The sequence below is a fragment of the Nyctibius grandis genome, chromosome 13 (assembly GCF_013368605.1).
Source record: "Nyctibius grandis isolate bNycGra1 chromosome 13, bNycGra1.pri, whole genome shotgun sequence".
In the NCBI taxonomy this organism is placed as follows: domain Eukaryota; kingdom Metazoa; phylum Chordata; class Aves; order Nyctibiiformes; family Nyctibiidae; genus Nyctibius; species Nyctibius grandis.
The window spans coordinates 1,705,991-1,732,012 of NC_090670.1; the positions used below are offsets into that span (position 1 = coordinate 1,705,991).

The following is a 26,022-nucleotide window of genomic DNA, read 5'->3' on the forward strand; positions in this document are numbered from 1 at the left end:
ACTGAGCAGTATGGTGTCGGTAGTTCAAACCAGAAAATGAAATTTTCTATTAAAATACGTTTTCCATCAGCACGCGGTGTGTTGTTTCCTTCTGTATAGAATAGAATTATCACAGGACAAAAAAAGAACACCACAGCAGCTAAAGAAAAGCAAGAGGGCTTAACCAAAAATTAAACAATTTACAAGTTTTAAGCACAGTTATTCCCTGTCACGCTCCTTATAGTAGAACTCCAAGTCCCAAATTAATGCCTAAACACAGTAAAGAAACATTTGGAAGTGCATTTAGCAAAGATGGTCAGATGTTGACACAATTTAGCTGACAGCCTTGTGCAACTTGTTTCCAGGTTGTATTTCGTGCCAACAGAGCAGATTTTAGGCAAGGACCAAAGCCGACACAGGCACGTCCTACCGAGGTGTGATACCGCCCAGAAACAAAGGTTCCACAGGAGAGCCAGTTCCTTACACCAGCTCGTGAGGACTCTGTTAAAGTCCTCTTTGTTTTAAGGATTCAAAAATCCCAATAATTTATGTAGGACCTACGGAAAAACAAAGCTCGAGGCTCCCTCTGCTGGTTCCCAACGACAATGGAAGGGGAAAATAAAAACGGAGGGTTTTAGCTCTGGGACAAACTCAAACCCACCCCATCTCCTGCCAGTTTTCCACATGACCCCTCGTTATATACGGCAAGGACAGAAAACCTTCTCCATAAAGATTTAATTTTCTGATTATCTTCTCACGGGAAAATATGAGGACATGATGACCTCTGCGTGTGTACCCATGTACTGAGCCCCGCCAGCAAACAGCCACACAACCTAGGAACACATCTGAAAGAAATTGTCTGTACAATTTTATTTACCACTTGCAGTTACATTGACAACTTGTCCCATACAAGCAAAGCAGTTTTCAAAATGAACTCTTCCAGAGCTACAAAAATTATTCTCTTCTCTATACACTTCACTAGCTTCAGACTTTATTTCTGTACACAGTTGCTGATTATATTTAACAACATATCGCTATCTTTTGGCTCTGAAGATCTCCACAAAGGCAACTTGATCATTTTATCTCATTGAAATCACGAATGTCAAAGTTCTTGTTCTTCCTTTCCTTCCCCCTCCTTTCATCTGAAGCTCTTCATGGCTTTCAGCCTGGGAATTCAAATGAATGAAGACTAACGCCACCATACACTAGCAGTTTTAGTAACCAAGGGAAAAAATGTCGAGCAAAACCATCTTGCAACATTTCAAGCAATGTTTCACTTTAGATGTGTCTGCTCATAAGCATAAATATTGAAATATTATCTGGTAATAAGCTGACAGAAAAGCACATACAATTTATTTAACATGAAATGAACTTCTACAAACACAGACAGCCAACTCCCAAGAAACACCAGCAATGTAGGAGTGAGGAGCCAGAGCTGTTCAGAGGAGGAAATGTTTTGAGGAGAGCCTGAATGGAGGAAGGATGCAAAACCCAAATATTGCTCTAAGAGTAACTTTCAGTTTTAAGCATTTCCAAAACACTTGAGAAAAATATATACATGAAAAATGTAACTGGTAAAACTTTCTGAATGCCAGCTCTCACACACAAGTACTTCTAAACAGAAATTAAACCCTTTTCCCCAGGAGAGGGCAGGAGATCTATACACAGAAGCAGCCAGCACGAAATGCTGGCCCCGTTGAAACACGCAGCAATTCTCAGAGTGAAGCCAGCAGGGGAAAAAAAAAAAATAAACCCCATTGTTTCAAACAGGTATTTTTCCCCAGCTCAGCTAAACCTGCCTGCATCTTTGCCTCATAGTCCCGCAGAGGTAATTATGTCAATCAAACCTTTAGGTTTACTTGCTAATCCCTTTAAAAAAATGATACTGAAAACTATTCTGGTAGTGGAGTTAGCAAGCTATGAAAGACCAAAGCTATGAAACAGGCTGTGCATAGCCAGTAAGATAACGAAGCTTATTTAACCTTTACCTTGCAGCAATCTAATCAGCCTCATCCCCCTCTATTTTTAAATTCCTCCAAAAGGCCAAGGCTCACGGCAAGGCAACACACTCAGAAAATCAGACACACGGGATCTCAGAATGAGATCAGTTTAAGAATGGCCAGGAACAGTGTCAAAGCAGCACCTTCAACGCTAAAGCACGCCAGACACGCTAGCTGAAGTTGTCTGGTATCAACCACTGAAAACTTCTGTCGTTCATGGCACAGCTTCATCAACACCCAACCGCAGTGAACTCAGATGTGGATTTATCACATAACAGTAACCTTCCAATCCTACCGGGAGATATGAAGTAATTGAACATCAAAAAAATGAAGTAAGTTCAGCACGGCAAAGGCACACACACAAGCAGTCACCCCAGTTGTGGGTAACCTGGTTGCATAGATTTACCATTATGGTTTTGTTATAATGTTCAGAAGGAGCTAAGGAAAAAAAAGTAGTGTATAGTCCCTTTCCTAAGATGTTTTGTTAATAATTTGAGAGGATTGCACCAAGACTACAGATGCAAATACATGGTTTTTAAACACCTTCCAGTTTCTCCTATTTAACAGAGGAACACTCAAGATGTTTAAAAGAAAGCTGCATCGAAATAAATGTAAACAAGTGAAAAGACCACATTTTAAATGAATCGTTTGTTCAGGCTGCCAGTGAGAGAGACACGCTTCCAGAACATTTTAGGTTGTTTTGTCTATCTTATTTTCCATATCTTGTTTTTACAGTAGCCTTGAATACTTCAGTATGTAACATCCTGTTAAACATTCAAAATATAGTTTGAAACTGCTCTGAAACATTTCACCATTTTTGCATGTTTTCACTGAAAAAATCCTGCTTGACTAAAAAAAAGTAATTTTTTTCTTAAATATTTCCCCAACACTGGAAAACCCATGTGATCCTGAACAAAAGTGAATTAAGAACTAATTCTAGTGTTTCACACCTTCCCTCACCCTACAAAGATAAAATAAAAAAACAAGCCCAAAAAGTCACAAAGAGAATTTTAACACCACTGCTTATCACAACACATCACAAGTAGACTCAGCTACAAATTTCTACAACCATTTCTTCACTTCACAACTGCAGCAAGAGTTTGAAGCTACTGAAAGCAGCCAGTAGATTCTCTTACTGTGCAGAAGTATAAAGGATCCCTAAAACAAACTAGGCTCTCCATGACTGCAGTATTATAAATCATCTTATTTTATCTGCAGAGAGCAATATTACACCTTACAAAATAAAGCAGCTGCTCTTAATCCAACGTAACTGATGTACACATCTCCAGCCTGCCCCTTTGACTGAGCTGCCCTGTTCTACTCATCCACTTCTCACCTGCTGCAAGGGGCAGAGGAGGAAAAACTGCTCTAAGGGAGGGCCCTGGTTAGAGAAGACAGGGTTGGGACCCTGGCTCATGAGGGACGACTGTGAAGATCTGAACTGAGGAAGAGCACTTCTGTATTATTCATGTATGCAAGAACACTGAAGTGTGGAATGTGGTCACAAGACTTGTCCTTACACATAAAAAAAGTGACTAGATTAAAAGCAAAGACAGAGTAAGGAATGGAGGAAAGCAGGCTTCAGTTACTCCACATAAGGCTTCTCAACTTCAATCTATAAAAATGGATAGCACAAGTTCCCTACTAACAGGAACTAGATGTTATGGTGGTAGAATAGAGGTGAGTGGTGTTAACTGGCTGCACCCCAGGACACTGAGAAGAAAGTAAAAGGGAGAAGCTACAGCACGTGACATTAAACAACGAGCAAGCTGCACCATTCAACAGAACTGACAAAGAGTTGAAAAATACATTTTATTCCTCCTGTACTAAAGTGAGGACACCGTACATGTTCCCAATTATATGAAAACAGCTTTTGGTAACTCATTTTTGAACTAAACCACTAATTTCAGCACAATTGCCCTAGCTTTAAAAGACTAAAAAACTCAGACTTAAGTCCACTTATTTAACACGCATATTTTCCATGAAGTCCACGCTGTCCAACTTTGCGTGCTCCAGGAGTTTGGCTATGTAAGAAAGTTATCCACAACGATCATCTGAACTGAATACATCAGTTCTCCAACCATAAACAGTTCTCATAATTTAAAAAAATCACTTCATAATTTAAAATATATATCAATGACACTCTGCTTTTCTTTTAGCTAGAATGCACCAACATCACTAGCTGACTTTGAATATCAACTTGATTTTGTGAAAAAGCTTGCAAAAAATATATCAACTTCAAAATGTACAGAAAAGGACATTAGAGAGCTGATATTCTTGGGTTACTTGATGTATTTTAGAAAGAGTAGCAAGCTAGGAGTGAAGTACCCTATATTACAACTATTCAGACACCTAAGCCATACTGTATACACCTTGCTAGTGTAGTGAAGGGTTAGTTACAGAAAGGGTGTTTCGAAAGCACGTACAAAGAACTGCAGCTTTGACTTAAACTTGATCACGTAGGCGGGCCAGTCTCTGTGACAGCTCATCCTGCAGAATTGCAAAACAAAGAAACCAGCTATCAGTAACACGAAAACTAATTTTTGCAAAGTTCTGCAACGGTCAAGCAATCTCACGTCCAGATGAGATGAAATTATCTCATGTACAAGTCTTAACAAGATTTGCTTAAGACCTCAAGAATGCTGTACCAGGTCAGACCAGAAGTCCATCCAGCTATCTTATCTCCAGCAGTGGATACCAAGGGAGGAGTTTCAGAACACAGCAAGTAGACACAGGTTTGGTTTTTTTTATGTATCATCCTTGCAAGAGCAAATCAGCTCTTACAGAACTATGTCCTTATTTGGATGCAGCCTTGACTGACCAAGGCTGGTGTCCAACTGAACTGCTACAGCGAGATAGCAGTAGGTCTGTTTGTTTCAAAAGCCTGGTACAAGGTGAAACTGAACTTTTCAAAGAATGTGGAATACTTGGGGCTTCCCAAACATTGTTAAGATGAGTCTCCCTAAAGCCTTCTCCACAAAGACAGGATGACATAAATAAACTGTTCTCTTTTCATTCCCTCAAATATGTTCCCCTAGAATGGGAAAAGCAACTCCCCAAAAGATCTGCCCGACCTTCACATCAGGATCTGCCCATGCACAAGAAATTCTAAGCTATCCATCTAGAGCAAACGTGCAATCCTTTGCACTAGTCCTGTAAGACCTTTCACATATTAAAGGGAAAAAAACCTAAAGGCCCCGTGTATGCTATGGCATCCATGGCTGGATTCATTAAATTTGGAGTAGGCAGGAGAGACAACTGCTTGGAACTCTATGAAATAACTATGCAAAAATACATCTGAAACATCTTAACTTTCTGGATTTACTAAGCAGACAAACATATTGTTAAAATTATTTTCCTTGTATGACTGTTTCAACTACATGCCATTTCTTTTGGACAGCTAAAATCTAATTACAGTTTAGCAGGCTTGTTTTGACGGAGTGGAGCATTACTTCTCATACCACATTTCTCTAGAAAACACTGATTTCAGTTGAACCTAACATTTACCTGTTCTGCTGAGGCAACGCTTGTACCAACAGAACCTGTCTGTCCTGGAGGTAGCTCCATGTTCAGATCAAGACTAATAGGAGAAAACAAAACAAAAAAAACAAGTCAGGCATATGTGGCTGAAGGAAGAAGCACAATAAGTGACAAGCAGAGCAATACTGAGGCCATCAGCACCCCATGAACACTGTACTCCAGCTAATTAGACAACTCCATCAGTAAATTTGACTCATGACCAAGAAGTCATATATTATAACTAGAAATAGCTAAATAAATTCCGCTTAATCAGGACTGAGCAAGATTTCTGTTTAACAGAGATGTATCAGACATGGCATACATACGAATGACGAAGTTCACTCATAAAGAAAGTGTTTTCCTAAAAGATTTGTCAAAAGTATTTATCCTCAAGCCAACAGAGTGACACTTCCAACTTATGCGTCACCGAGAAGGCAAGTAATATTCCATTAAATATTTCAGCATACCCCCAAAGGCTTAACTGTGCCATGATGACCTGTTTTGCAATGTCCAGCTTGTGACAGCAGAACTACAGGAAGCTTTAATGTGGTAAGATGGGAAAAAAAAAGAGGAAAAGCGTGGAGAAACATGGCAAGGATTGCTAAAGCTAAAGCCAACCCAGGAACAAAACGCTCCCCTGACATGACAAGTTACATGATTTTAGGCTTTTGCACAACCACCCCTGCATCCTGGCATTCATAGGAGCTTTGAGTGAAAACAGAATGAAATCCTGGCAACTAAACTATTACGAGAAAGATGCCCAGAGGTGAAAGGAAAAGTAGTGATTCCTCTCTGCTCCCAAGAGACAGACACATATAACACACAGGTATCTGACCTTGCAGTTAACCAGGAAGGGCTGTTGCAACCAAGATTTATTCAAGAAATAGTCACTCAAAATTTTACCTACCCTGCTTCATCTGCCATTTCCTGTAGAAGCATATCCACCTGGTTCTAGGGTGAAGAAAACAAAATTGATTGCTGCATATTGTAGTTTATGACAAGCTCTTATGTTAAATCTTGAGAGAACAGAAATTATTTTAACAAAACTGACATAAAGACCTTTTACAGAACATTTTTGTGCTTACCCACTAGAGGGCCCCGTATGAGCCCAAAAATAATGGGTAGAGATGCTCAGCCTGTTAAAATCCCATTCACTGAACCCTAGCTTCTGAAACAATGCTTCTAAATTTAATGTAATTTAACATCACCTTTTTTAAAACAATTTACTATTCTTACTTGTGGCGTTGTTAGCGTAGTAGTGTTGCTCATTGTGTCTTCCATCTGTTGTGTCTGAACATCTAGTGTTTCAAACTGATGCTCAAATTTATCCATTAGTGCAGATATCTATAAAAAAATGTGAAACAAATCAATGACCCGCAGATAACAGAAGAGAAATACACCTCAACTGGCAAGAACAGCATCACACTACAAGGGCAAGCAGCTTCTGGAGATCAGAAGGTTGTCCCCCTCCCAGCGTCAACTCTGAAGTTCATCTAACACTGCAGTTGAAGCAGGTTGGTCAGGGTCCTGTCCAGTCAAGTTCTGAGCATCTCCATCTCTGAGGAATTCACAACCACACCAGGCAACCTGTTCCAGGATCTACCACCCTCACTGCAAAACATTTTCTCTTGATTGGAATTTCCCTTTTTAAAAACTTGTGTCCCTTGGCCTTTCTGCTTTTCACGTGCACCTCCAAGAAAAGGAAGTGTATTCACCTTTTCCAAGTTCATGCTCTTCAGCGTGGCATCCATAGACTTAACTACCCCTGCCATTGACTTCGTTACCTGAAATGAGGTAAAGGAAATTATTACAAAGAAAGAAAAATAAGCAGTTTCTTACCAAGCTCTCTTATCTCTATCCACAGAATTTCTACAGTATCAAATAGTAGGGAACACATTATAGCCATCTCGACTGCCACTTTTTATGGCTCCTACCATTTCAAATTCTATAAATTAACTCAACCACTTGAAATTTACAAAAAACTGAGGTGTATATTGCATTAACTTCTCCAGACCTGTCAAATGTTAAGGGATATATTTGGCATACAGATCACATGGTAGAATAAACTTTCTGGCTGAAGAGCAGTACAGTAGTGTACCTTAAAAAAATTACCTGAGCTAAAAAAGATTTCTGGAATCTCAAGTCGTACATCATGATTTATATATTTGGAAGGGGAGCACTATCTTTGCAAATTAATCTTAAGTGTAACCAGTAAAACACACTGTGTGCTTAGGAGCACGAGTAATAACAGCTAACAGAAGTTACAAGCTACAAACCATAGTAAAGAGCTGCTGCCAGGGGGTTCCAGTACCCGATTTACTACTGGCTACACCTGAAACCAAAACTGAAACTTCTCAGCTCACTACAGACAGAATTAAAATCACTTCTAAGAAGCCCAGAGGTCTCGTCCTCGCAGCGGATTTGTGAGAACAGACCTACCTTGCCCATTGTCACCGCAGTCTGAACTCTTGCTGCTACAGCATCGACCCTGGCACTCATGCGCAGGAAATTGATGGCTTGATTCTTCTGGCGGATTGCATTTTCCGCGTGTATTCGTGCAACTTCCATGTTACCCTTCTGAATTGCCTGTTGAAAAAAGGAAAAAAGAAAAGAAAAACAAAAGCATTTTAACCTTCCCTGCTCTTGTAAAGTGATTTCTGAAAAGCCTATTTCCTTTTTGAAATAAGCATCAATTCATCACAGTATCTTTTCTATTAAAAGAGAAAATAAACCCCTCCCTCCTCCCCCAATAGTTCTCAAACTTTTTCAAGATGTGAACCCCTAACTTCTTTCCAAGGAAGGTGACTAGCATGCACTTCAAGTAGGAGGTTTTACAGAGCTACAGAAACAGAATCTTCTCATTCCTAAAAACATTTTCAGTATCAAGACCCAAACACAGATACAGTTGGTACGGTTTTATCTCACGGGTAAAAATACAGTCAAATAAATTTAGTCTCTCTCTTTACTACTTCAAGGGCTCAAAAACTACTTTGAAGTTCCTCTTCATAAGCCCTTTTAACACAAGATGATACACATTAAATATTTTTAACTTTGAGAACGACAGTCTCTAACAAAATATACACAAGACAATCTTCTCAGGATGCAAATGCCACAAGCTGTGCAAGAGGCATAGAACATATCCTCAAGAACATATCCTCACATTTATTAATAAGTTTGGGAAGATTTATAGTCATATATTTTAAATCACAAGCATCTATTATAGTATTATTAGCCAGGAAATATTACACCAGGAAAATGGTAAAAACACCAGATACTTTCCTGCTATAATATATAAACAGCAGATCTAAAGAGCTTGTTTCAGGCTCACTGCTTACCTTCTTAATTTTAGCTTTCTCAGCCTTTTCTTCTTTGTCGCATTTTTTTGAGTTCCTGTTGAGTTCCTTTGCAGCAAACTTCAAATTAAACAGGTGTTCTGCAGCACAAGTTAAGGGTTGGAGAACAGGACCAGTCCTTTCATCAGAGTATTTTGCTCTCCTGTTCGAAGTGCTACCAAACGCAGCATACACTGTGTTTGCCCACTAGTGATGTTAAAACTTGGAAAATGTTATTTAAGTCAGCCCTTGAAATTCACACAAGGAGACCTACCAAGCTGCTTTACAATTATGCTGCCACTTACCATCTGGGTTCTAAAACGTAGGGCCATAAAAAAGTAAGTTCAGACTCCAAACTGGCTCCATTTAACATCAAACCTACTTCAGACTGATAAATCCAACAAAGCAAACATCCCCCAAGAGGAACTGAAAGCCTCGCTCCGACAGACACTTTCACTCACACACCCAGAGTCCTTGACCTCAGTGGAATGGAAATGCAGCTTACCCACCCACCTGGAACCTCTGCATCAAAAAAAAAAAGCCACTGAGGAACAACAGCCAAGTGCACAGTGTAACAGCAAACCAGCTTGGCTGACCATGGCCAGGTACAAAGCAGGGACAGGGCTGCCCTTCCAAGCCACGGCGTGATCTCGGGTTTAAATCTCTCCCACAGCTCCTTTACAGAGCAGCCTCCCACCTCCAGGTCATGTGAGTGATTCTGGGGTTCCCGACAGCTCTGTCAGCTGACTTTTGGGGAAAAAATATTTAAGTCAGCAAGAGAAACTTGTCTTCTTAAAAAGTTCAAGTCCTGCTTAAGCTGAAAGCTCTAAGACGACAGTAGAACAAGCGTTCACAGTGACTTAGAATGACTGCATTAAACTGTTCCTGACAGAGAACAATGTACTGTAAAAATAACAATTAAAACCCCATACTTTTAAAATACCGTTAATGAAAGCTTCCAAATAGTATCAGTCTTTCTCAAACAACAAAGCTTTATAGGCTTCTTTCATGCCATATTTTGATATCTCAAGAGGAAGATGCAGCAAGTACCAAGATGCTTAAGAGTTACGTAGAAGCACGTAAAGCTAAACATTATGAGGTACTTTCTTTAACATTTCAAGTATATAAATTATTCCAGAACTGTTTTTTTTTTTTTCCTTTAAAGTCCAGCCATGCATCTTAGAGCTCTGACAGCAACCTGAAGACATTAGTAAGTCTGTTGATGTATTTGTTATCCTATCCTATAAACATCACAAGCAGCCTACAAAAGGTAACACCTAGGATATCTATTAAGGCAGCTACCAGTAACACTAAAATTGCTGCTTGTATTTATATTTCTTTGCTTTAAAACCTAAGCCACCATCCCTTTCAGCAGCAATGTGGGTATTGCAATGAGCCACTTGATTTAGCAAACAAGGAAAATAACTTGAGGTTGTTCATTCAAGTATACTTGAGGTCAGAGACCAACAAGCAGGCAGAACATGACATCACCCATTTACACCGACTGCACCGAAACAGCATTTCAAAGCAGTTTATTTTGAAATAACTTCCTCAGTTACTCACTTGGGGCATTTACCTTTGACATTAAAATAGCTCACCCTGCCACCTCCACAGATCTGCCACCCCATGACGAGCACACACTCGCTCCTCCCTTTAAGTACCTTACTCCATGTGCCACAACCCAAGTGAAACAGAACTTCCACCACTGACCGTGACTCACGGTCACCTGCCCCAGCGCTCCCGTCAGTCCCTACCACAACAACCAGCAATGCCCAGAACACTCCAACCACACCGACACCCCTGTAATCATTAAGGCTTCTTTTGTCCCTGCGCCTTAAGATTGTTTTATAAAGCCGGAAAGTTTAAAGCTGCTCATAAGGGTGTTCCCCCTGTGTAACTTCTTTTTGACACCAGGCAACGCAGCCGGGTTTGTTCAGCTGCCAGCGGTCGCTGTTTGGGGGGACAACTGGTGAGTTCGCCTTGCTGACATCGTTCCAGCTTACACACGGCGCTGGATGCACGGTCAGGTGTCCCCGGTGCACAACCTGCACTACTCTACACCGCAAAGCCCATCGTCTGCCCCAGGGCCTGGGCCGCAGCCCTCGGAGGGGTGCCACCACCGGCCCCCTCCTCGCCCCCATCTAAGGGGAGCTGGTCCTGCCTGGGAAATCAAAACTGAACTTCCCATTCCCTTCTCCATCCACGCAGGGAGGGCAAGCCCCGCACCTGGACCGCACAGCTCCTGTCAGGGTCACACAAACCCTCCTCCTCCTGGAAAAGGCCCTCCGAAGCGAGGCCCCCAGCCCCCGCGAGGCCGCCCCGCTCCCCCACTGACCAAGGGACTCACTTCCTCCTTCCCACCGCACCCCATCGCGTCTCGGGGGCTCCTCCCCGGGCGCAGAGGCCTCGCACGCCGCCCCCGAGCAGGCACCGGCCCCACAAGCGCCGGTTCTCAGCTCAGCTCGGCCCGGCCCGCATCAGGCCCTGCGCCAAGGCCTCGCCCCCAGCCCAGCCCAGGCCGCGGCCTCCACCCCGTGAGGGCCGACAGCCGCCGGGCCTCCCTAAGGAAGCGCCGCCGCCTCCGCGCCGCCAGCCCCGGTGCGCCAACATGGACCGGCCGCGGTACCGACGACCGAGAGGGCTCGGCGCCGCCCCCCGCCCACGGCGCCGCCCCACGACCCCGCGCCCCGTGGATACTCTCCATGTTGGCCATGGCGGCGGGCGGCTCCGCGGCGCTGCGGCCGGCCCGGCGGAGGGGAAGGGGAGGGAGCGGAGCGGGGCGGAGGGGCCGCGGCCGGCGCCCGTCCCCTCTCTTAGCGCTGTCGCGGCTCCGGCTTCCGGCTACCGGCTGCCCCGCCCGGTTACGCGCAGCCGCGCCGGGGCGGGGGCGCGCATGCGCGCGGCGCTGCCGGTCACGGGGCGGGGGCGGGAGCGCGCCGGTGCGCGGGCGCGCTTTTCTCCCCTCAGGGCGCCTCGGCAGCCGTAGGCCCCTCGGCCGGTCCCTCGGTCCTCGCCATCCCGCAGCCGCCTGCCGGCTCCCCAGTCGCCACCGCTAGCACCGGCACCGGGGCCAGGCCGCTCGGTGGACGCGGGGGCCCGGGCTCGGCCGCCTGAGGGGCGCGGTGGAAGGGAAGGCCTCTCCGAGCAGCAGGGCGGCAGTGCCCGGAGCCGGAGCGGCGGGGAGGCGGCTGCGCTGCCGTGAAAAACACAAACGCAAATCACGACTGCAGGAGGGTTGGAAGATAACGGGTGGGAAAGCAGCAGGACGGTGGTTTAAGGGCTTTGCTTTGGCTGCCGTGCACCCACAACCTGGACGCGAGAGCAGACAGGAATTATTTCCTTCAGCAGCTGTTTTAACTCTTATCCATCCATTTATGATGACACTAAGAACAATAAATTTTGTGTTGTAATATTTGAAGGCTACTTAATGTGTATCTAGAGCGACTATAGGAATTTAAGGGAGTTATTGCACCTCACAGTAAGACATTAACAGTCATTAAGGAAAAAATGCTGAAGAACAGAGACCTTAATTTTCTTCAGAGCACCAAGGATGACCTATATAGAGCCTTTAGTACAAGCATTTGATACCAAACTGTATTTTTATCATATTTATCAAAAGGTTCCAAATTTCTGCAGTTTATTGCCCATATTACTGTATGCCTGAGTAGAAGATACTCCACTAAGCGTGCAACATTTCTCTTCGGGTCACTTGGAACACAAAGACCAAGCGTGAGTTGTGTTCACTGTTGGATTGCTGGAGATGGCATTTTTTACGCTGGTGACAGTCTGCTTTAATACGTGGTAGTTCCTCCAGCAAGTTAAATTCTTGTCTTGGGTCACCTTGCTGAGTCACTCTGAACTCTTGAGATGCAGGATTTTTCCTAGTGGTGTATCTTTCAGAGAGAAGTTGTTAAAGTAAGTAAGTGCTGTGCTGTCTAATTATTAAAAGATCGAGAGTCTGAACCAATAATTTTGAAAGAACTAAGGAGGACTCGCATTTATTGCACTATATGTTAACAACAGCTTGATGCACCCCACCTCTCCAAAAAGAAAGAATGACAGCAGCATTCATCATATCTAATAAACTGTCCAACACCCAGAAAAGAGTGGAAAAATAGGATCTTCTGCCTTTGAATTTACTGTGAGATGGAACATAATTATAGCAACAGAACTTCCAAAAATAAAGGTCACAAGCCTTTCGTTAGCTGAAGGGCTTTTTTTCACCCTTCAAATCACTTTAAGAGCATGTATTTCTGATTGCCTCCAGCTTTTAATTAAATAACTATTTTTAACAGGCTGAAGTAAAATGAATACTTTTAATAAAAAGTTATACATCCTAGTTAGATACAAAATACAGGTTATATGTTTTAAAGTGTAATTTTTTTTTCATTGCCTTTTATTTCTTTAGATAAACGGGGCGAGAATCTCACCTGCTGGCGTTCCAAACTGCACGTCAGCCATTTACAGCAACTGAGGGGTTGGGCTCTAATCTTTCCTGATACTGAAGGACCTCCTGAGTCAATCATTTATTAACTTTCATCTAACCATAAGGTAAATCTCCATGTCTGTCATTGTCTCAGGAGAGCACTGGGGTAGTTAATAATCCTCTCGGTACCATGCCCAGAAGCACAGTTGCCATCACGACTGTTTGACCCTCATCTCATCTGGCAGTGGCAAATGGGAAAAAAATCAGCTCTCTGGTGATTGAAAGGGATACGGTCTTGACATCCCCCATCTGCGAAGTGTCATAAGCTTAATTCTGATAACCCTTGACTGTTAATTCAAAACTGACAGCTACTCAATCGAAAAGCTACAAGTATTGCTATTCACGCCGAATATGTTCTGCTCCCGAAGTTCAAACCCTAACTTTTTCATGGTCAGACTTTGCTTGCTGCACAGTAAATGTAACAAGGGTTCTCAGATTTAACTGCACCGTATTTTAGAGGAGCACAGCTTGCAGTTAGACTCAGGACAAGATATTTTTCTCTTCGAGACTTGGTCTTCCATGGAGGATTTTAGGTTTCATTCATCGTATAATTTAGATGAAATTAACTGTCAGACTAGGGTTTTTTTTTCTTTGACAGATCTTTCTAGCTAACCTAACTAGATTAATCCTGCTAAAACCCAAAGAACATTCTTGCTGGTTTATTGACTGATTCACTTTGAGTGCCATTAGCTGTCAGAATAAAGAAGTGACAGCATTTTTCAAATGGAATGTATAAAACTCTTCATAGTGTACAAACAGTCCTTGTTAATGCCAAGTCATCTGTTTGTTACACAAATAGGTATTAAGATGCTGGTGTTTCTTCCAAACTGAGTGTAGTCTTTTAATGTATTAGGGCTGGTAATTGGAAGCTGTTAGAAGCAGTGCAAATTGGACAACGCTAAGAAGGTTGATCTTCACTACTTCTGTCAGAGGAGGCTCTCTTCAGATACCAGAATTCTTTGGAAAAAATGCTGATTTATTACTTCATAGCTAGCTAAGCTTTCAAACATGAAACCACATTTTTTTCTTCATGAGAATGAACTTCTCTCTCAGTCCTAAACACGAGTACCTGTATTCTTCATAAATAGGGTGTTCAAAAAAAGTAATGGAACAGGAAATTTAATCCTGCTTTATGATAATTCAAGTCTGTACTTATTTATTAGGATCGATCTTTATGCCTTTTAAATTCTTGATTTAGTGAATAGGATTTCTTAGATATGCCTGTGAGCGTTATTTAGATGTTGCTTTTTATTGGAAGACAGCAGGAATAAATCACTTCATTTTGTTGCTTCTGAAGACACCATATAAAACCATTTATAAATGAAACCCTTTAATTCCTGGAATTTGGGCCAGAACATGAAGTTTGAGATTGGGTCAAGGAGGCCAGAGGACTTCCCTGCCCTCTCTTCATACGTGGAGGTGGGAGCTGCTGGGTGGGAGCGTAGGAGCGCTGGCCCCGTGGGCTGGTCACGGGCACAGCAGCACTAGGAAGGGCAGCTCCCTTGCAGCATTTTTCACGTTGTGTTCTGCTGAAGCATCTCAGGCAAACCCCTGCCAGTGAAGTGATGTATCTGAACCGAGAGGTTCCTCATTTACCCCCACGGTGCAAAATTCATATATGAATAGCTTGGAGATACAGTAATAATGTAGAAGTACTTATAGCAAATGAACTGTGATAAGTGTGGCAGAAGACACTTCTGAGCAAAGCTAGAAACAGTGATTATTCTAGCTTGTGTCTCCGGAGTCTGAATTCATAATGAGAAAGATTGCTGAATCCTGAGTGTAAAAGCTTTGAAATACCTCCCCGTGACAGACACATGGTGACCAGCAGCTGCACTGCGCTGTGTTTTTAACGGGAGAGGTCTGTGTAAAGGACCTTTTCAGGAGATGGGAAAAGACACAATTATGGTATATGACTTGCTGGATCTGATCCGTGTTGGTAGATAATTCTCAATATCACTAGTTCGCAGAAGCAAGTATTATTATCTGTGGTTTTAAAACCAAATCTGTGGAGAGGTGTAGCAGAATTTAATGTATTTAGCAGAGAACTGTGAGCAGACTGCTCCTGCATGAACAGTCCTGCTGAAATCAGCCTCCTCGAAGCTCACGCATTAATTCTCATGAGTAATAGTTACTTAAATGAATAAGGTTTTCCAGGGTCAGAAACAGACACTAGATCATTGAATACCCACAATTTTTTCTATAGTATTACTGGAACTCATTAATTAGGGCATGATTTGGAGGTGGCAGCAACATCAGATAGGAACTATTAGAGTGATCATCTACTTTGAAAAAAATGATTCATTTCAGTGATGTCAAAGAGAAGTAAACCTGACCTAATTATCCACAACAATGTCAGAGAACAAAGCAGCAAGAACTGCTCAGAAATAGGAGCATATAGTGTTTTATCTCAATCAAACCTGACAAAGTATAAATCAGATTCACACAGCTGACACAGGAGGGAGCCAGCTAGGCTACAACTTCTTCAGTGCTGCTGAGGACACAAGCTAACAGAGCCAAATTCCATCTTAAATCCCTCTTGACTGCCGAAGAAATATCCTCCTGGCAATGGGCTCCTCTGTCTGTCCCATTTTCTCAAGAGCACAAACCTCCTGCAAAGCTGAGCAGTGACAAACCAGTGCATGGCAACTGCTTTCCTTCCTTTTCTCTTACATCATTCACAGCAGCAGAGATACTTGGACACTAGTTCATATCCTTCATCTAACATCCTGCAAGGCCATTCGGAGGAAAAACAACGGCAGGAGGGAGAGGACTTTGTGGACACCCCCATGAAATCAATCTGTTTGCCTCTGACTTCACTGCTAGCTTCCCCTGTTAAAGAGCCAGAGGAAATTTAGAAAGAATCAAGCTAGGAAATCCTCACAGATCGAAAACCATGTTAATACCGTGACACTACCAATGGAGAAGATGTTCTTTAAAAGCTGGGTGTTAGTTCAAGTGAAATTTAACAACACGAAGGTCAGAGGGCTGGTCAGTTGAACGGTTTGAAGAATGAGCTTAACCAAGTGTAGCACCTATGAAAAATTGCAAATTGTTGCTTTCTAATTTTGAAATGGTAAATGTCTACAGAAAGTAGCCTATTGAGTTTTTGACTCACACTATAATCTATTCATTTTTTTTTGAAAAAAACCCTTTCAATGGCAGGAAGATTGTAAATGACATATTGCCAATGAAGCTCAATCATTGCCATGGCAACGTTGGGGTTGCGGTTGTGTCACGAGAAAAATAGATTTTATTGCTTTGCAATTACTTGGTCGGCTACACGTCAGTACACCATACGTGAAGTACTAGGATTTCTGTTGGCTCAGTGGGAGATGGATTTCACCCCAAGCACCACGTCGTTTGGGTAGAGCTATGCTGGAGTACAGCATTCAACTGCAAAAATGAACGCTTTGGGTGGTCGCCACTTTTTCATCCACCTGTTTGTTAGTTTTGAGCTTATCTGCAGATGGTGTAGCTTATTCTCTACAGGCTTCTGGTGCTTTTAAGAAGATTAAACTGCAGAGCAGATTTTAAGGATTATTGACCTGTTTATTATCAAATCCTATCAGTGTTGCAGTGATTAAGAGACAAGCAGCATTAGTAGGGAAATACAGTTTATTGGGTATTCTCCTGACATACATCACTGAATTTTTAATTATTAAGAAAAACACAAAGAGATTTGGAAGAGACACATTACCCAGCACTTATCTTCAGCAACCTGAGTTAAATATCTTGTCTGCTGTGGGTGCAGATGTAGAGACATACCAAGATGTTAGTAAAGATTGCAATGAAACTTAGGTATTTTATATATTTGTAGACATTTTCATTACAATAATGTACTGAAAGAACATTAAAATGTATAAATTGCATATTCTTTGCAGGCTTTCACTTGAAATTTACCATTTCATGGAGAAGGGAGTAAATTTTGCAGGGTAAATGATATCAGCTGAGACTTCTTAAAATGCTGATCTTGCAGCTCGGGGGAATCTGCAGATACACGGTCCGGTGCCATTGGCAGGGGCGTGGGGTAATTCTGATCTCCGTTCCACCTGGACGTTCCTCCAGGCAGTTGCCCATGGAAGAGGCAGAGTTTGAACCATTTTGGTTCTGCACCATGAAGGTCCAAGAGCAGGGGTTGATGTGAGGGGAGCACAGCTCTTCATTGCATACGAAGACAAGGAGACTCCTTCCCCAGTTCATGCTAGCAGCTGCCACCTCCTCTCCCCTGCTCCCTGGCTCATGCAGAGGGAGCCCCATCCAGTTTCAGTCTACTGTGATGGACACATTCCTCAGCAAAAACGGGGCAACTTCTGTTCCTCCTTGCACTGCTGTCAAGAGTGATTCAGGAATTACTGTCGGGTAATTCCATTGCTGCCATTGTAGCTGGAGTGTTTGCACAGAAGCTACAGAGTTGAGAATTTGCTTCTGGATTTCATAACTATTCAAGGTATTCTTTTTTTTTTTTAATTAATTGGAGATCCAAGTAAAAGCCCAGTTCTTAGAAGACAGTAAGAACTCTTTGTCTTAGAGGGATAGCAGTGTGGTGCTGCTTCTCCAGATTAAAAGGTTGTGAGGGGACGGGAAGAAGCAAGTATGTCTTAAATGCCCAGTCTTCCTTGAAAGATCCAGTGAATGCAAACTCTTTTAGTTGTGTTATCACTTTGATTCAATTTATTCCCTTGGCACAGCCAGATTGCCCTGCAGACTGCTGCAAGAAGACTCATAGCTTCTCTTCCATCCCCTTTCTCTTGGCAGCATCCCTGATGCCAGGAATACGATGATGGCCAGACCCCGAGCACTGCAGGTGGAAGGCAGCGAGGGGCCCTCCTTGTGAGATTTCCCCCTGCTGCTCTCTGGAAAGCTGTAACGCTGGCGCAGGTGTGGAAGGGAAACGGCCCTCTCTTGGTGAGTTTTACCACGCTATAAATGCCTTGTATAAAACATACCAGAACAAAACTACCTGTGCTGCGCAGCTCTGCTGCCTCTGGGCTTTTCCAGTTCAGCTCCATTTTAGCAGCTCCTCAGCTGGGCAGAAGCTGTATTTTGGGGGCAGAATGAGACATCGCTTACGGTAACTCCAGCCGTGCTAAGACCCTCCAGCCTGTCTCACCTAGGAAAAAGGAACAGTGATAATTTTGACATTTGAGTCACTGCTCTTCAGCACTTGAATGACCTGCTCTTTGCAATGAATAAAGCTGTTGACTAATCTCTGAATTATCGGTACAGACCTTCTGCCTCTCTAAAATGAGGAGGAGTTTGCTGTATCCTGTGTTTTTGAAACATGAAAATGCAGTTGTTGGCTTTATCCAGCCAGCAAAATTTTAAACAAATTGGTTTACTTTACTTCAAACAAATCATATGTTTCCAGTATTGACTGCTTGCTTCTCATTTGGCTGCAATCACCCTGCACAGCCACTGCTCCTGAATGCTTTCCTCCTGCTTTTTGCATTTGAATTCTTGATATGTCCATTTTAGAACCTCAGCCATTTCGTACTCTTGAGTTACCTACTCTCAGATCTCTTCCAGTTTAAAGTCTGCCTCCTGCTTCCTTCCCTCACCTTCCCTCCTACACAATCTCCATCTCATCTTTGATACAGCAAACATTTATTTTCCCTCAAATTTTATTGAGTTGTGAATTATATGTTGCTCCCCCCTTAGCACTGTGGAGAAATAAAACTGACAAACTGAGCTGCACAAGAGGACGAGCTAGAAGCGAACTGAAAATAAGAAAAAAAATCAGAATTAAGTAAGAGTGCTGGAGTACTACAGCAGAATTCAATTTCCAGACACGATGGAGCTATATGGATTTGCCATTTTAATGCATACACTTACAGGTGGTGATGGCTTTAAGGACTGGAATGAGGCAATGAGGTTTAAAACATTCATTACATAAAATTCTCCCTCTCTGTCCGAGGTGTTTCAGCTCAATCTTTCCCTTGCTCTTATTCTTCCTTCATCGTGCCCCTTTGCTGTCTCTTTTTTTCCCTTTCCTATGTGCTTTAACATGCAATATAGTAGTTGTCACAGGTTAGTTGTTTATGATGGGCTCATCAATGCAAAGTGTTGCAAACAGTTAGCATGTTTGATGCCTTTCATCTAAGCCTACAGAAATACGTGTTACTCTTCATGTTTTGTAAGAAGAAACAAAGGTACATTTTCTTTTCGTGATACCTGATGTCCCACACTGCATAAACCCCCCAAACATTGGCTCATGCTCTAAAATGGCTTATTTCTAAAATGCTTTCAAAACCAAATACGACTTTACCACTAGGTGTAAAGTGCATAAACACAGCTTGATTTTTATTCTCCTGATGATCAACTACTGTAATTTCAACATCGCAATAATTGTGCTCTTCTCAATGGAATTCTCACCACGTGTAACGGTTGCGAGACCAAGCCAAGTGAGCTCCTGTGCGTTGGTTGGTGAACTGTGACGCCAGGAGTGCGTGGCAGGGAGGATCAATTTTAATCACAATAATTGATCTGTACCCTTAGTCATTCCTGATGTCAGTCACGCATGACGCGCAGGAGAAAGTAAATGTTAAAAAGAAATTCAGGGGGTAGAGGAAGTGAATCTAGGTGTGATACAAACACTACTGAGAACTTTAATAAAAGTAATGCTGTGGAGAACACTGTTGTAATTAAAATGCAATTTTGTTACCAGATGCCAAGTAAAAGCAATAGATGGATTTGACTCACATTGTATTTAAAGTCTACATATAGCAGAAAGAAATTAAAGTGATAAAGACATTAGGGAATGAGGGATATTCGCTAGCCAATGCATTTATACAGCTCTGAAGCAAAGGCAGTTGGCTACTGAAGGCTGGATGATGTTAGCCATTGGGGTGAGCCAGGCAGCTTGGCCTCCTCCGTCTTTTCTGAAGGAGGAACACTGGCACGGGAACGTGCACGCGTTGCCCACTGTCTGCTCTGCTCTTCTACTTGCAGCAATATTCATTACAGCAGATGGACTCTGAAACAGTGAGAATTCCTGGTGGCCCAAAACGTTGGTGACACACCAGATTTCCATTGCAAGTGGTTGGCAACTGCAGCAAGTTCGAAGAGTTAATGACAAAGTGCAATTAGTCCTGGTTCAGTCTGGAGAGATGATGGCAAAATATAGGTCTACCCACTTTCTATATGTTGGTAAACACAGATGTTCTGACTCCAGGGGGCCATGAACCTCGGGCTGTAAAAAGGCTTGTTAAACTAGGCAATTTTTTGCACCACATGCTGTGTGATCATATATCACATATTAAGCTTTTCCATGATTCGATACAATCACTGTTAGTATAAGGCAACAACAGGAGACAATGAGGTTGGCAGTGATGGTGAGTTAATGTCACAGAGTCACAGAATGGTTTGGGTTGGAAGGGACCTTGAAGATCATCTAGTTCCAACCCCCAAATGTGATGTCACATCATTCAGTACTGAAGCCTTGTTACTGGTTCTTCTTTCACAGAGCTACTTCTGTAATAGTTTGACTTAAAAGATGCCACTGAAAGTGGACAAAAATGAGTTTCTGTTCCACAGAAAATTCAGCAAAACTTGTTCTCATTTCCACGGCTCGTTCCAGCTACAGGAGCTTGCTCATGGGTCACATACGTGGTAAGATAAGCAGTGCTTACGTGCAGCATGTAGTTTTCAGAAGAACTGGTGTAAATCTAAGCTAGATCTTTTTGAAAGTCAATGATACAGTGAAAGCCAAAGGACCCTACATCACTGGGGTGATTTTTGTATTTTAATTTTGCCCCTGCTCTCTTACCATGAATTTACTGAATAAGCTTCATTTCCAGCTTATCTCTGCCAGTAAGACTAACACAACCACCTACTGAGCTATAATGGTTGTGTTCCGTAATGGGATGTCGATAGTTTAAAATAAGGACATGGGGTTTCACTCAAATCAAAAACAGATTGAAGAAAATAGACTGCTCGTTCTGAAAAAGATCTGAAAGTTTATTTTTTTCCCCAAAATGCTTCATTTCTTTCCTTAAATAGATTAATATTTAGACTTTGAAAATCCTCTGTCAACCACTGAACAAATGAGAAGGCTGGGACAGATTTACAGAGAAAATTAAACTCAGTTAATGTGTCAGGGAAGGGATTTTTCTTCTGGACAAAGACTAGAAGAGATAGGCAGTTAAAAGAACCTGCATAGAAATAAAAAATACAAAATTATTCCTTTTTAAAAAATGAATGTTCCTTTCAATAATAAATCAATACCCAGGAATGGCTCTACCAGCTTAACAGGTTGTGTAGCTGTGCTTAAATTCAACCATTGCCTTGGAGGAAGACAAAGACCTCCAGAGGCTCATGGAGACTGCAGGACACAAAAGCTTTTATCTGGAATGGCATATTTTTTCAAAAGAAAAAGACATTTTTATGTCCTTGCTTTATATTTTTGCATTTTATTTTGGGTGACTATTGAGAAATAATCCTATGCAATGCTTTTAGTAGTTTATTTGTCTTGCACTCTCCCAGACTTCACCGTTACACATCTGGTTTGTAACCATGGGGAGAGACCTCTAATCGGAGCCGGGCTCCGGGCCTCTCTCATCCTTGAGGCAGCCTTGATGTCACGGTAATGGAAAGAACAAGCCAACACAGTCCAGCTCACATAAGCTTTTGATCCTTGCTTTCATCAGCCTTTCTCTTTTCAACCCCCTTGTGGAACAAAATACCTATATGAAAAAAACAAAGTGTACTTTGACAATGTCAGCACAACTGGTGTTGATATTAGTGGTTCCTTCTTTCATAATCAAATGCTGGAGGGTTTCAAAAACATCCCAGAGATTTCTAACCATACCTAAGCCAGAAATCCCAAGCCTTCATTTTGCAGATTTACGATAAACGTAGCACCATTTAGTTGGACTCCTTTGGTCTCTCTTAAGCAACTGTTATGTTTGCTTGCTCTAAGGTAAAAAGCCATACCTAGTGGTAATAAAAAACAAATTTATTTTTATATATAAAGTTATGTACCAGATGGTGTTTACTACTAGTTTTTGTAGAACAGCTTTTAAAATCTTAATTTCAAGTGATTCCTTAACAATACCCCAAGCTTTCTACGAAGCAATTCCTGGTGGTCGTCTGGTTTCTAGCTGGAAAGCTGCACCAAAAGGTCAAAGATGTGTTCCATAGATCATTGCTTTCCCTCCTCTGGTGAAGAGCAGAGAGATGTTACCTGGCTGTGGCTGGCGAGGCAGATACAAGAACAGGATTTAGCAGGGTAGGTGCTCTCCAGTGCAAGCTCTCAACAAGCAAATGTAACTAAGAATCTACTATCACACCATTTCTCAGTGGCCCGAGGCTTATGTTGTTGTATTATTAGAAAGCTTGTGTTACAATTGTGCCTGTTGAGCTTTGGGAGGTTGTTTGGACTCTCCGAGCTACTAAAGCTGCTATTTTGAGAAGTCAAACAGGTATTTCACACGATGCAGCTCACATTATCTACCTTCAGCTCCTTTGCTGAAAGTAATTTTCCTCCAAAGGAGTTTGTTTTTTCACAAGAGTTTCTGAAAACACGGAGGTGGAAGCAATACAAGAACAAATGGATAAATACGCCCATTGCATCCACCAGAACACAATGTATTGCTCAGGAACTGCTCGGGGCACGTGGTGGTATCACGGTTCTGACTGGTCACAGCAATGCTCTTTGTTAAAACCAGCCCAGGTCAACCTGGCTTGTGCCAGCACCTCCTAAAATCCCTCACAGATGGCATGATAGCTTCAGCATTATGATCGGCCTTTTCCACTAGAAATAAGCATTATTGCTTAACAGTCAGGTATTTGTCATTCTCTTTGATTGCTACAATATTGCACAACGTAGTAAATAATAATATCAAGCTCCAATATAGCTCTTTCATACAAAGCCCATGGAACAATTCTTTGTAGCCCATGACTACCACTGAAGAGCCTTGCTGCTTCGCTAAGCCATTTCTCTGTTAAAAACACCACGAAATCTGATCTAAGCTTCTTCCACTTTGTAAATGTGGAAGCTGCTAACGTCGTTGCTGTCTCCCCCGGGTGACTCACGCGCTGCTGGCGTCACGCGCCGCAGCGGCAGCTGAGCTCTAAGTCAGTGCGTGCAGCCCAGCTGCATACCTGTCACCTGTCCTGTTCTCCTCCTCTGTCCCTCTCAGAGAAAGAAAAGTTTAAGAGGCTGCTTGGCTCCAGAGTCATGAGCCCACAGATCCCATGAAGTCACCATCAGTGCTTCAGAAGTCATGCTCCTTGAGGCATTTGTACAGGACCTTCAGTCTTGCTCCTAATCTTTGTGCCAGAGGACAGACAAAGGCTGAGATGGTATGACATCCAAGGACCTTTGTTTTGCAAAAGAAATCTTTCAGTGAATAATCATAGAATCATAGAATTGTTAGGGTTGGAAAAGACCTAAAAGATCGTCAAGTCCAACTGTCAACCCAATGCCACCATGCCCGCTAAACCATGTCCTGAAGCGCCACATCTAGACGTTTTTTGAACACCTCTAGGGATGGTGACTCCACCACCTCCCTGGGCAGCCTGTTCCAATGCCAAATGTCATTTTACAGCCAGTTAATGCTGTTACAACAGCACAAACGAGTGGAGCACGCAAGACATCTACAGCAAGGTGTGCAGCCAGGTGTGACCGCATTCGGGGACGTTTCCTGCTTTCAGCCCGTAGCTGAAGTGCACGGTCCAGGTTGCAGACGTAGTGCTGCTGTGCCTCATGTGGTCCTCTCCAGGGCTCTGGGGTGGCTGGAAAAGCCCTACAGCAGGAGATCACCTGGCTCTGAGGGTGACCAGCAGAAATTTCATGACGTAGTTTGAGTACTGATGCAGGAAGGCATTTCAGTAGCTTCTCTGCTCGTCTGCAGTATTTAGGCAGGATTTCATTCTCATCCCTCAGGTGCTCCAGAAGGCCCTACGCACACAATCAATTTATTTGAGCTTTACTAGGAAAGAAGATTGGATTAGCAGCTAAACAAGCCAGATCAGGTTATACATTTCTGTGCAGTTTTATTTTGTTCCCTACCACCACAGGGATATGTATGAGCGGGCACGTAGATAAAAACACCAGCATCTGGTGTACAGGGAGATCTCATTATAGTGGCCACACATTTCTTAAGTGTACACATTTTTATTTGGGATCTGATAAAGGAGTCCGAGGTGAAAGGCACACACACAGCTTGTCTTTCCTTCTGACAGGACACTCAGGAAACAGCATTTTTCTGAGCTTCCCAGCTGTGCGCCAGTGACGAACAACTGCTTGTATCCATTTAGCCCAGCTTCAGCTGGTCTGAATATATTCTATTTCCAAGTGCCCTGAGATTAGTTCAAGTTGCTCCAGACTTCAGTGTGCTGACGTTGGAGGAGATAAAGAGAAGTAATTTGCTGATTCACCATAACAATTTTCATAAAATATGAGTCAGGGTTTTCTTCTTTCATGTCATAATGAAATTAGGTTAGCATGCTTTGCTGAGCACTTAGCTCTACTCTGTGTGTTCCCAGTAGCATCTGATGTTCCTACGGTATATTTTTGGAAGTATAACCAGATTTATGAGGCCAAATCTCCTCCTGTTTCCCTTGGCTTCCCAATAAACTGACATTCACCACTCTGGGTCTTGAATTAGAAGCCTCTCTTTCACTCCCTTATACAGTCATCATACCAAGCTGATTTTCTGCAGCCTCTCACCTCCTGGACTATTAAATCTCCATTTAAATTCTATGCTTACGTGAGGTTCTCCAAAGCCGGACAGCTGGAGCAAAGTTGGCTGAATGTCCCAGGATCCACCTCGAATTACAGAGCGGGGAGACACCGCTCTCCTCAGATTGCTCGTTCATCTCAGAGCAGGGTCTTCTTCATGTCCCTTTCACGTGGGACCTGGCACGTGCGTTACCCCTTCAATGTCTCTCACAGCGTGTCTGTCGCATCAGCAAACCTTCCTCTCCGTAGGATTCTGATAGTGCCTTTTGAGTTTCCCACAGTTGAAGGAGCTATTATAAATGGAAGTAGTTACTGTAGAAAATGACATCAGCATTTAAACAGATTTCCTGAGGAAATGTTTTAGTGGTCATTTTTATAGCTTTTTTTTTGCTTTTTAACTTTTTCCTGTCTGGCCAAAGGTCAAGAAATTATTTCATACAGACCAGAGCTTGAGCATCAGTACAGGAAAAGAGCTAATTCTGACTAATCTCATGGTTTTGATTAATTTTCATTCCAAGCACCAATGGCAGAAGAAGTGAATTGCATTTTGTCTTCAGAGAGAACTTTTTGGATGAATGAAAGCATTCTCCACTTCTAGGTTCAGGCAGTAAATAAACTTAACAAGTCTCTTCACATAAAAGGCAGCAGGGAAGTGCACTTTCCCCCTCATGTTGTCTCAGAAACGTACGCTTAAAATTAAGGCCATGGGGATTTTATTTTTCTCTGATGATTTCCTTTGAGACAGAATATGCATCATTCACGACATGAAATTCTGGAGTTTTGGAAGGAAAACGTAGTCCTGTGGTGGAATTTTCCAAAGGTAAAGATGATTTTCTTCCACCCTGCTGAACGGCAGAGCGGAGAGCTAAATGCGCAGGGTATCTCAGATCTAAATACACCTGAGAACTGGGGAAGTGTAGATCAGGATCTGACCTTTACGGTTTCAAGCTTGGTAATCTTCAGCATTTTGCAACTGCCTTTATTGCTGTCACAGTTTGAACTTGTTCTGCACATCAAAAT

General features: G+C 42.6%; 1 protein-coding gene across 3 annotated transcripts; it reads right to left on the reverse strand.

Moving 5' to 3' along the window:
- Nucleotides 1-834: 834 nt before the first annotated feature.
- CHMP1B (charged multivesicular body protein 1B) lies at nt 835-11,628 on the reverse strand. Of its 3 annotated transcripts, none has more exons than XM_068411969.1 (9): nt 11,528-11,628; nt 8,834-8,931; nt 7,938-8,084; nt 7,214-7,282; nt 6,735-6,842; nt 6,406-6,449; nt 5,487-5,559; nt 4,406-4,469; nt 835-1,145 (listed from the first exon to the last, which is right to left on the reverse strand). In XM_068411969.1, the coding sequence occupies exons 1-8, from the start codon at nt 11,541-11,543 to the stop codon at nt 4,425-4,427; spliced, it is 600 nt and encodes a 199-aa protein (XP_068268070.1). In that variant the 5' UTR covers nt 11,544-11,628; the 3' UTR covers nt 835-1,145; nt 4,406-4,424. The 3 variants fall into 3 exon arrangements, with proteins under 3 accessions (XP_068268070.1, XP_068268069.1, XP_068268068.1); XM_068411968.1 differs by having other exon boundaries at nt 835-2,270; XM_068411967.1 differs by having other exon boundaries at nt 835-4,469.
- Nucleotides 11,629-26,022: the final 14,394 nt, after the last annotated feature.

What these genes read in the sequence shown, in the direction of transcription:
- CHMP1B (XM_068411969.1), bottom strand. An exon ending in AGAAAGCTAAAATTAAGAAG is followed by an intron (nt 8,085 to 8,833) that starts GTAAGCAGTGAG and finishes TTTTTTCAACAG; the next exon opens with GCAATTCAGAAGGGTAACAT. An exon ending in GCGTTGCCTCAGCAGAACAG is followed by an intron (nt 4,470 to 5,486) that starts GTAAATGTTAGG and finishes GCAATTCTGCAG; the next exon opens with GATGAGCTGTCACAGAGACT.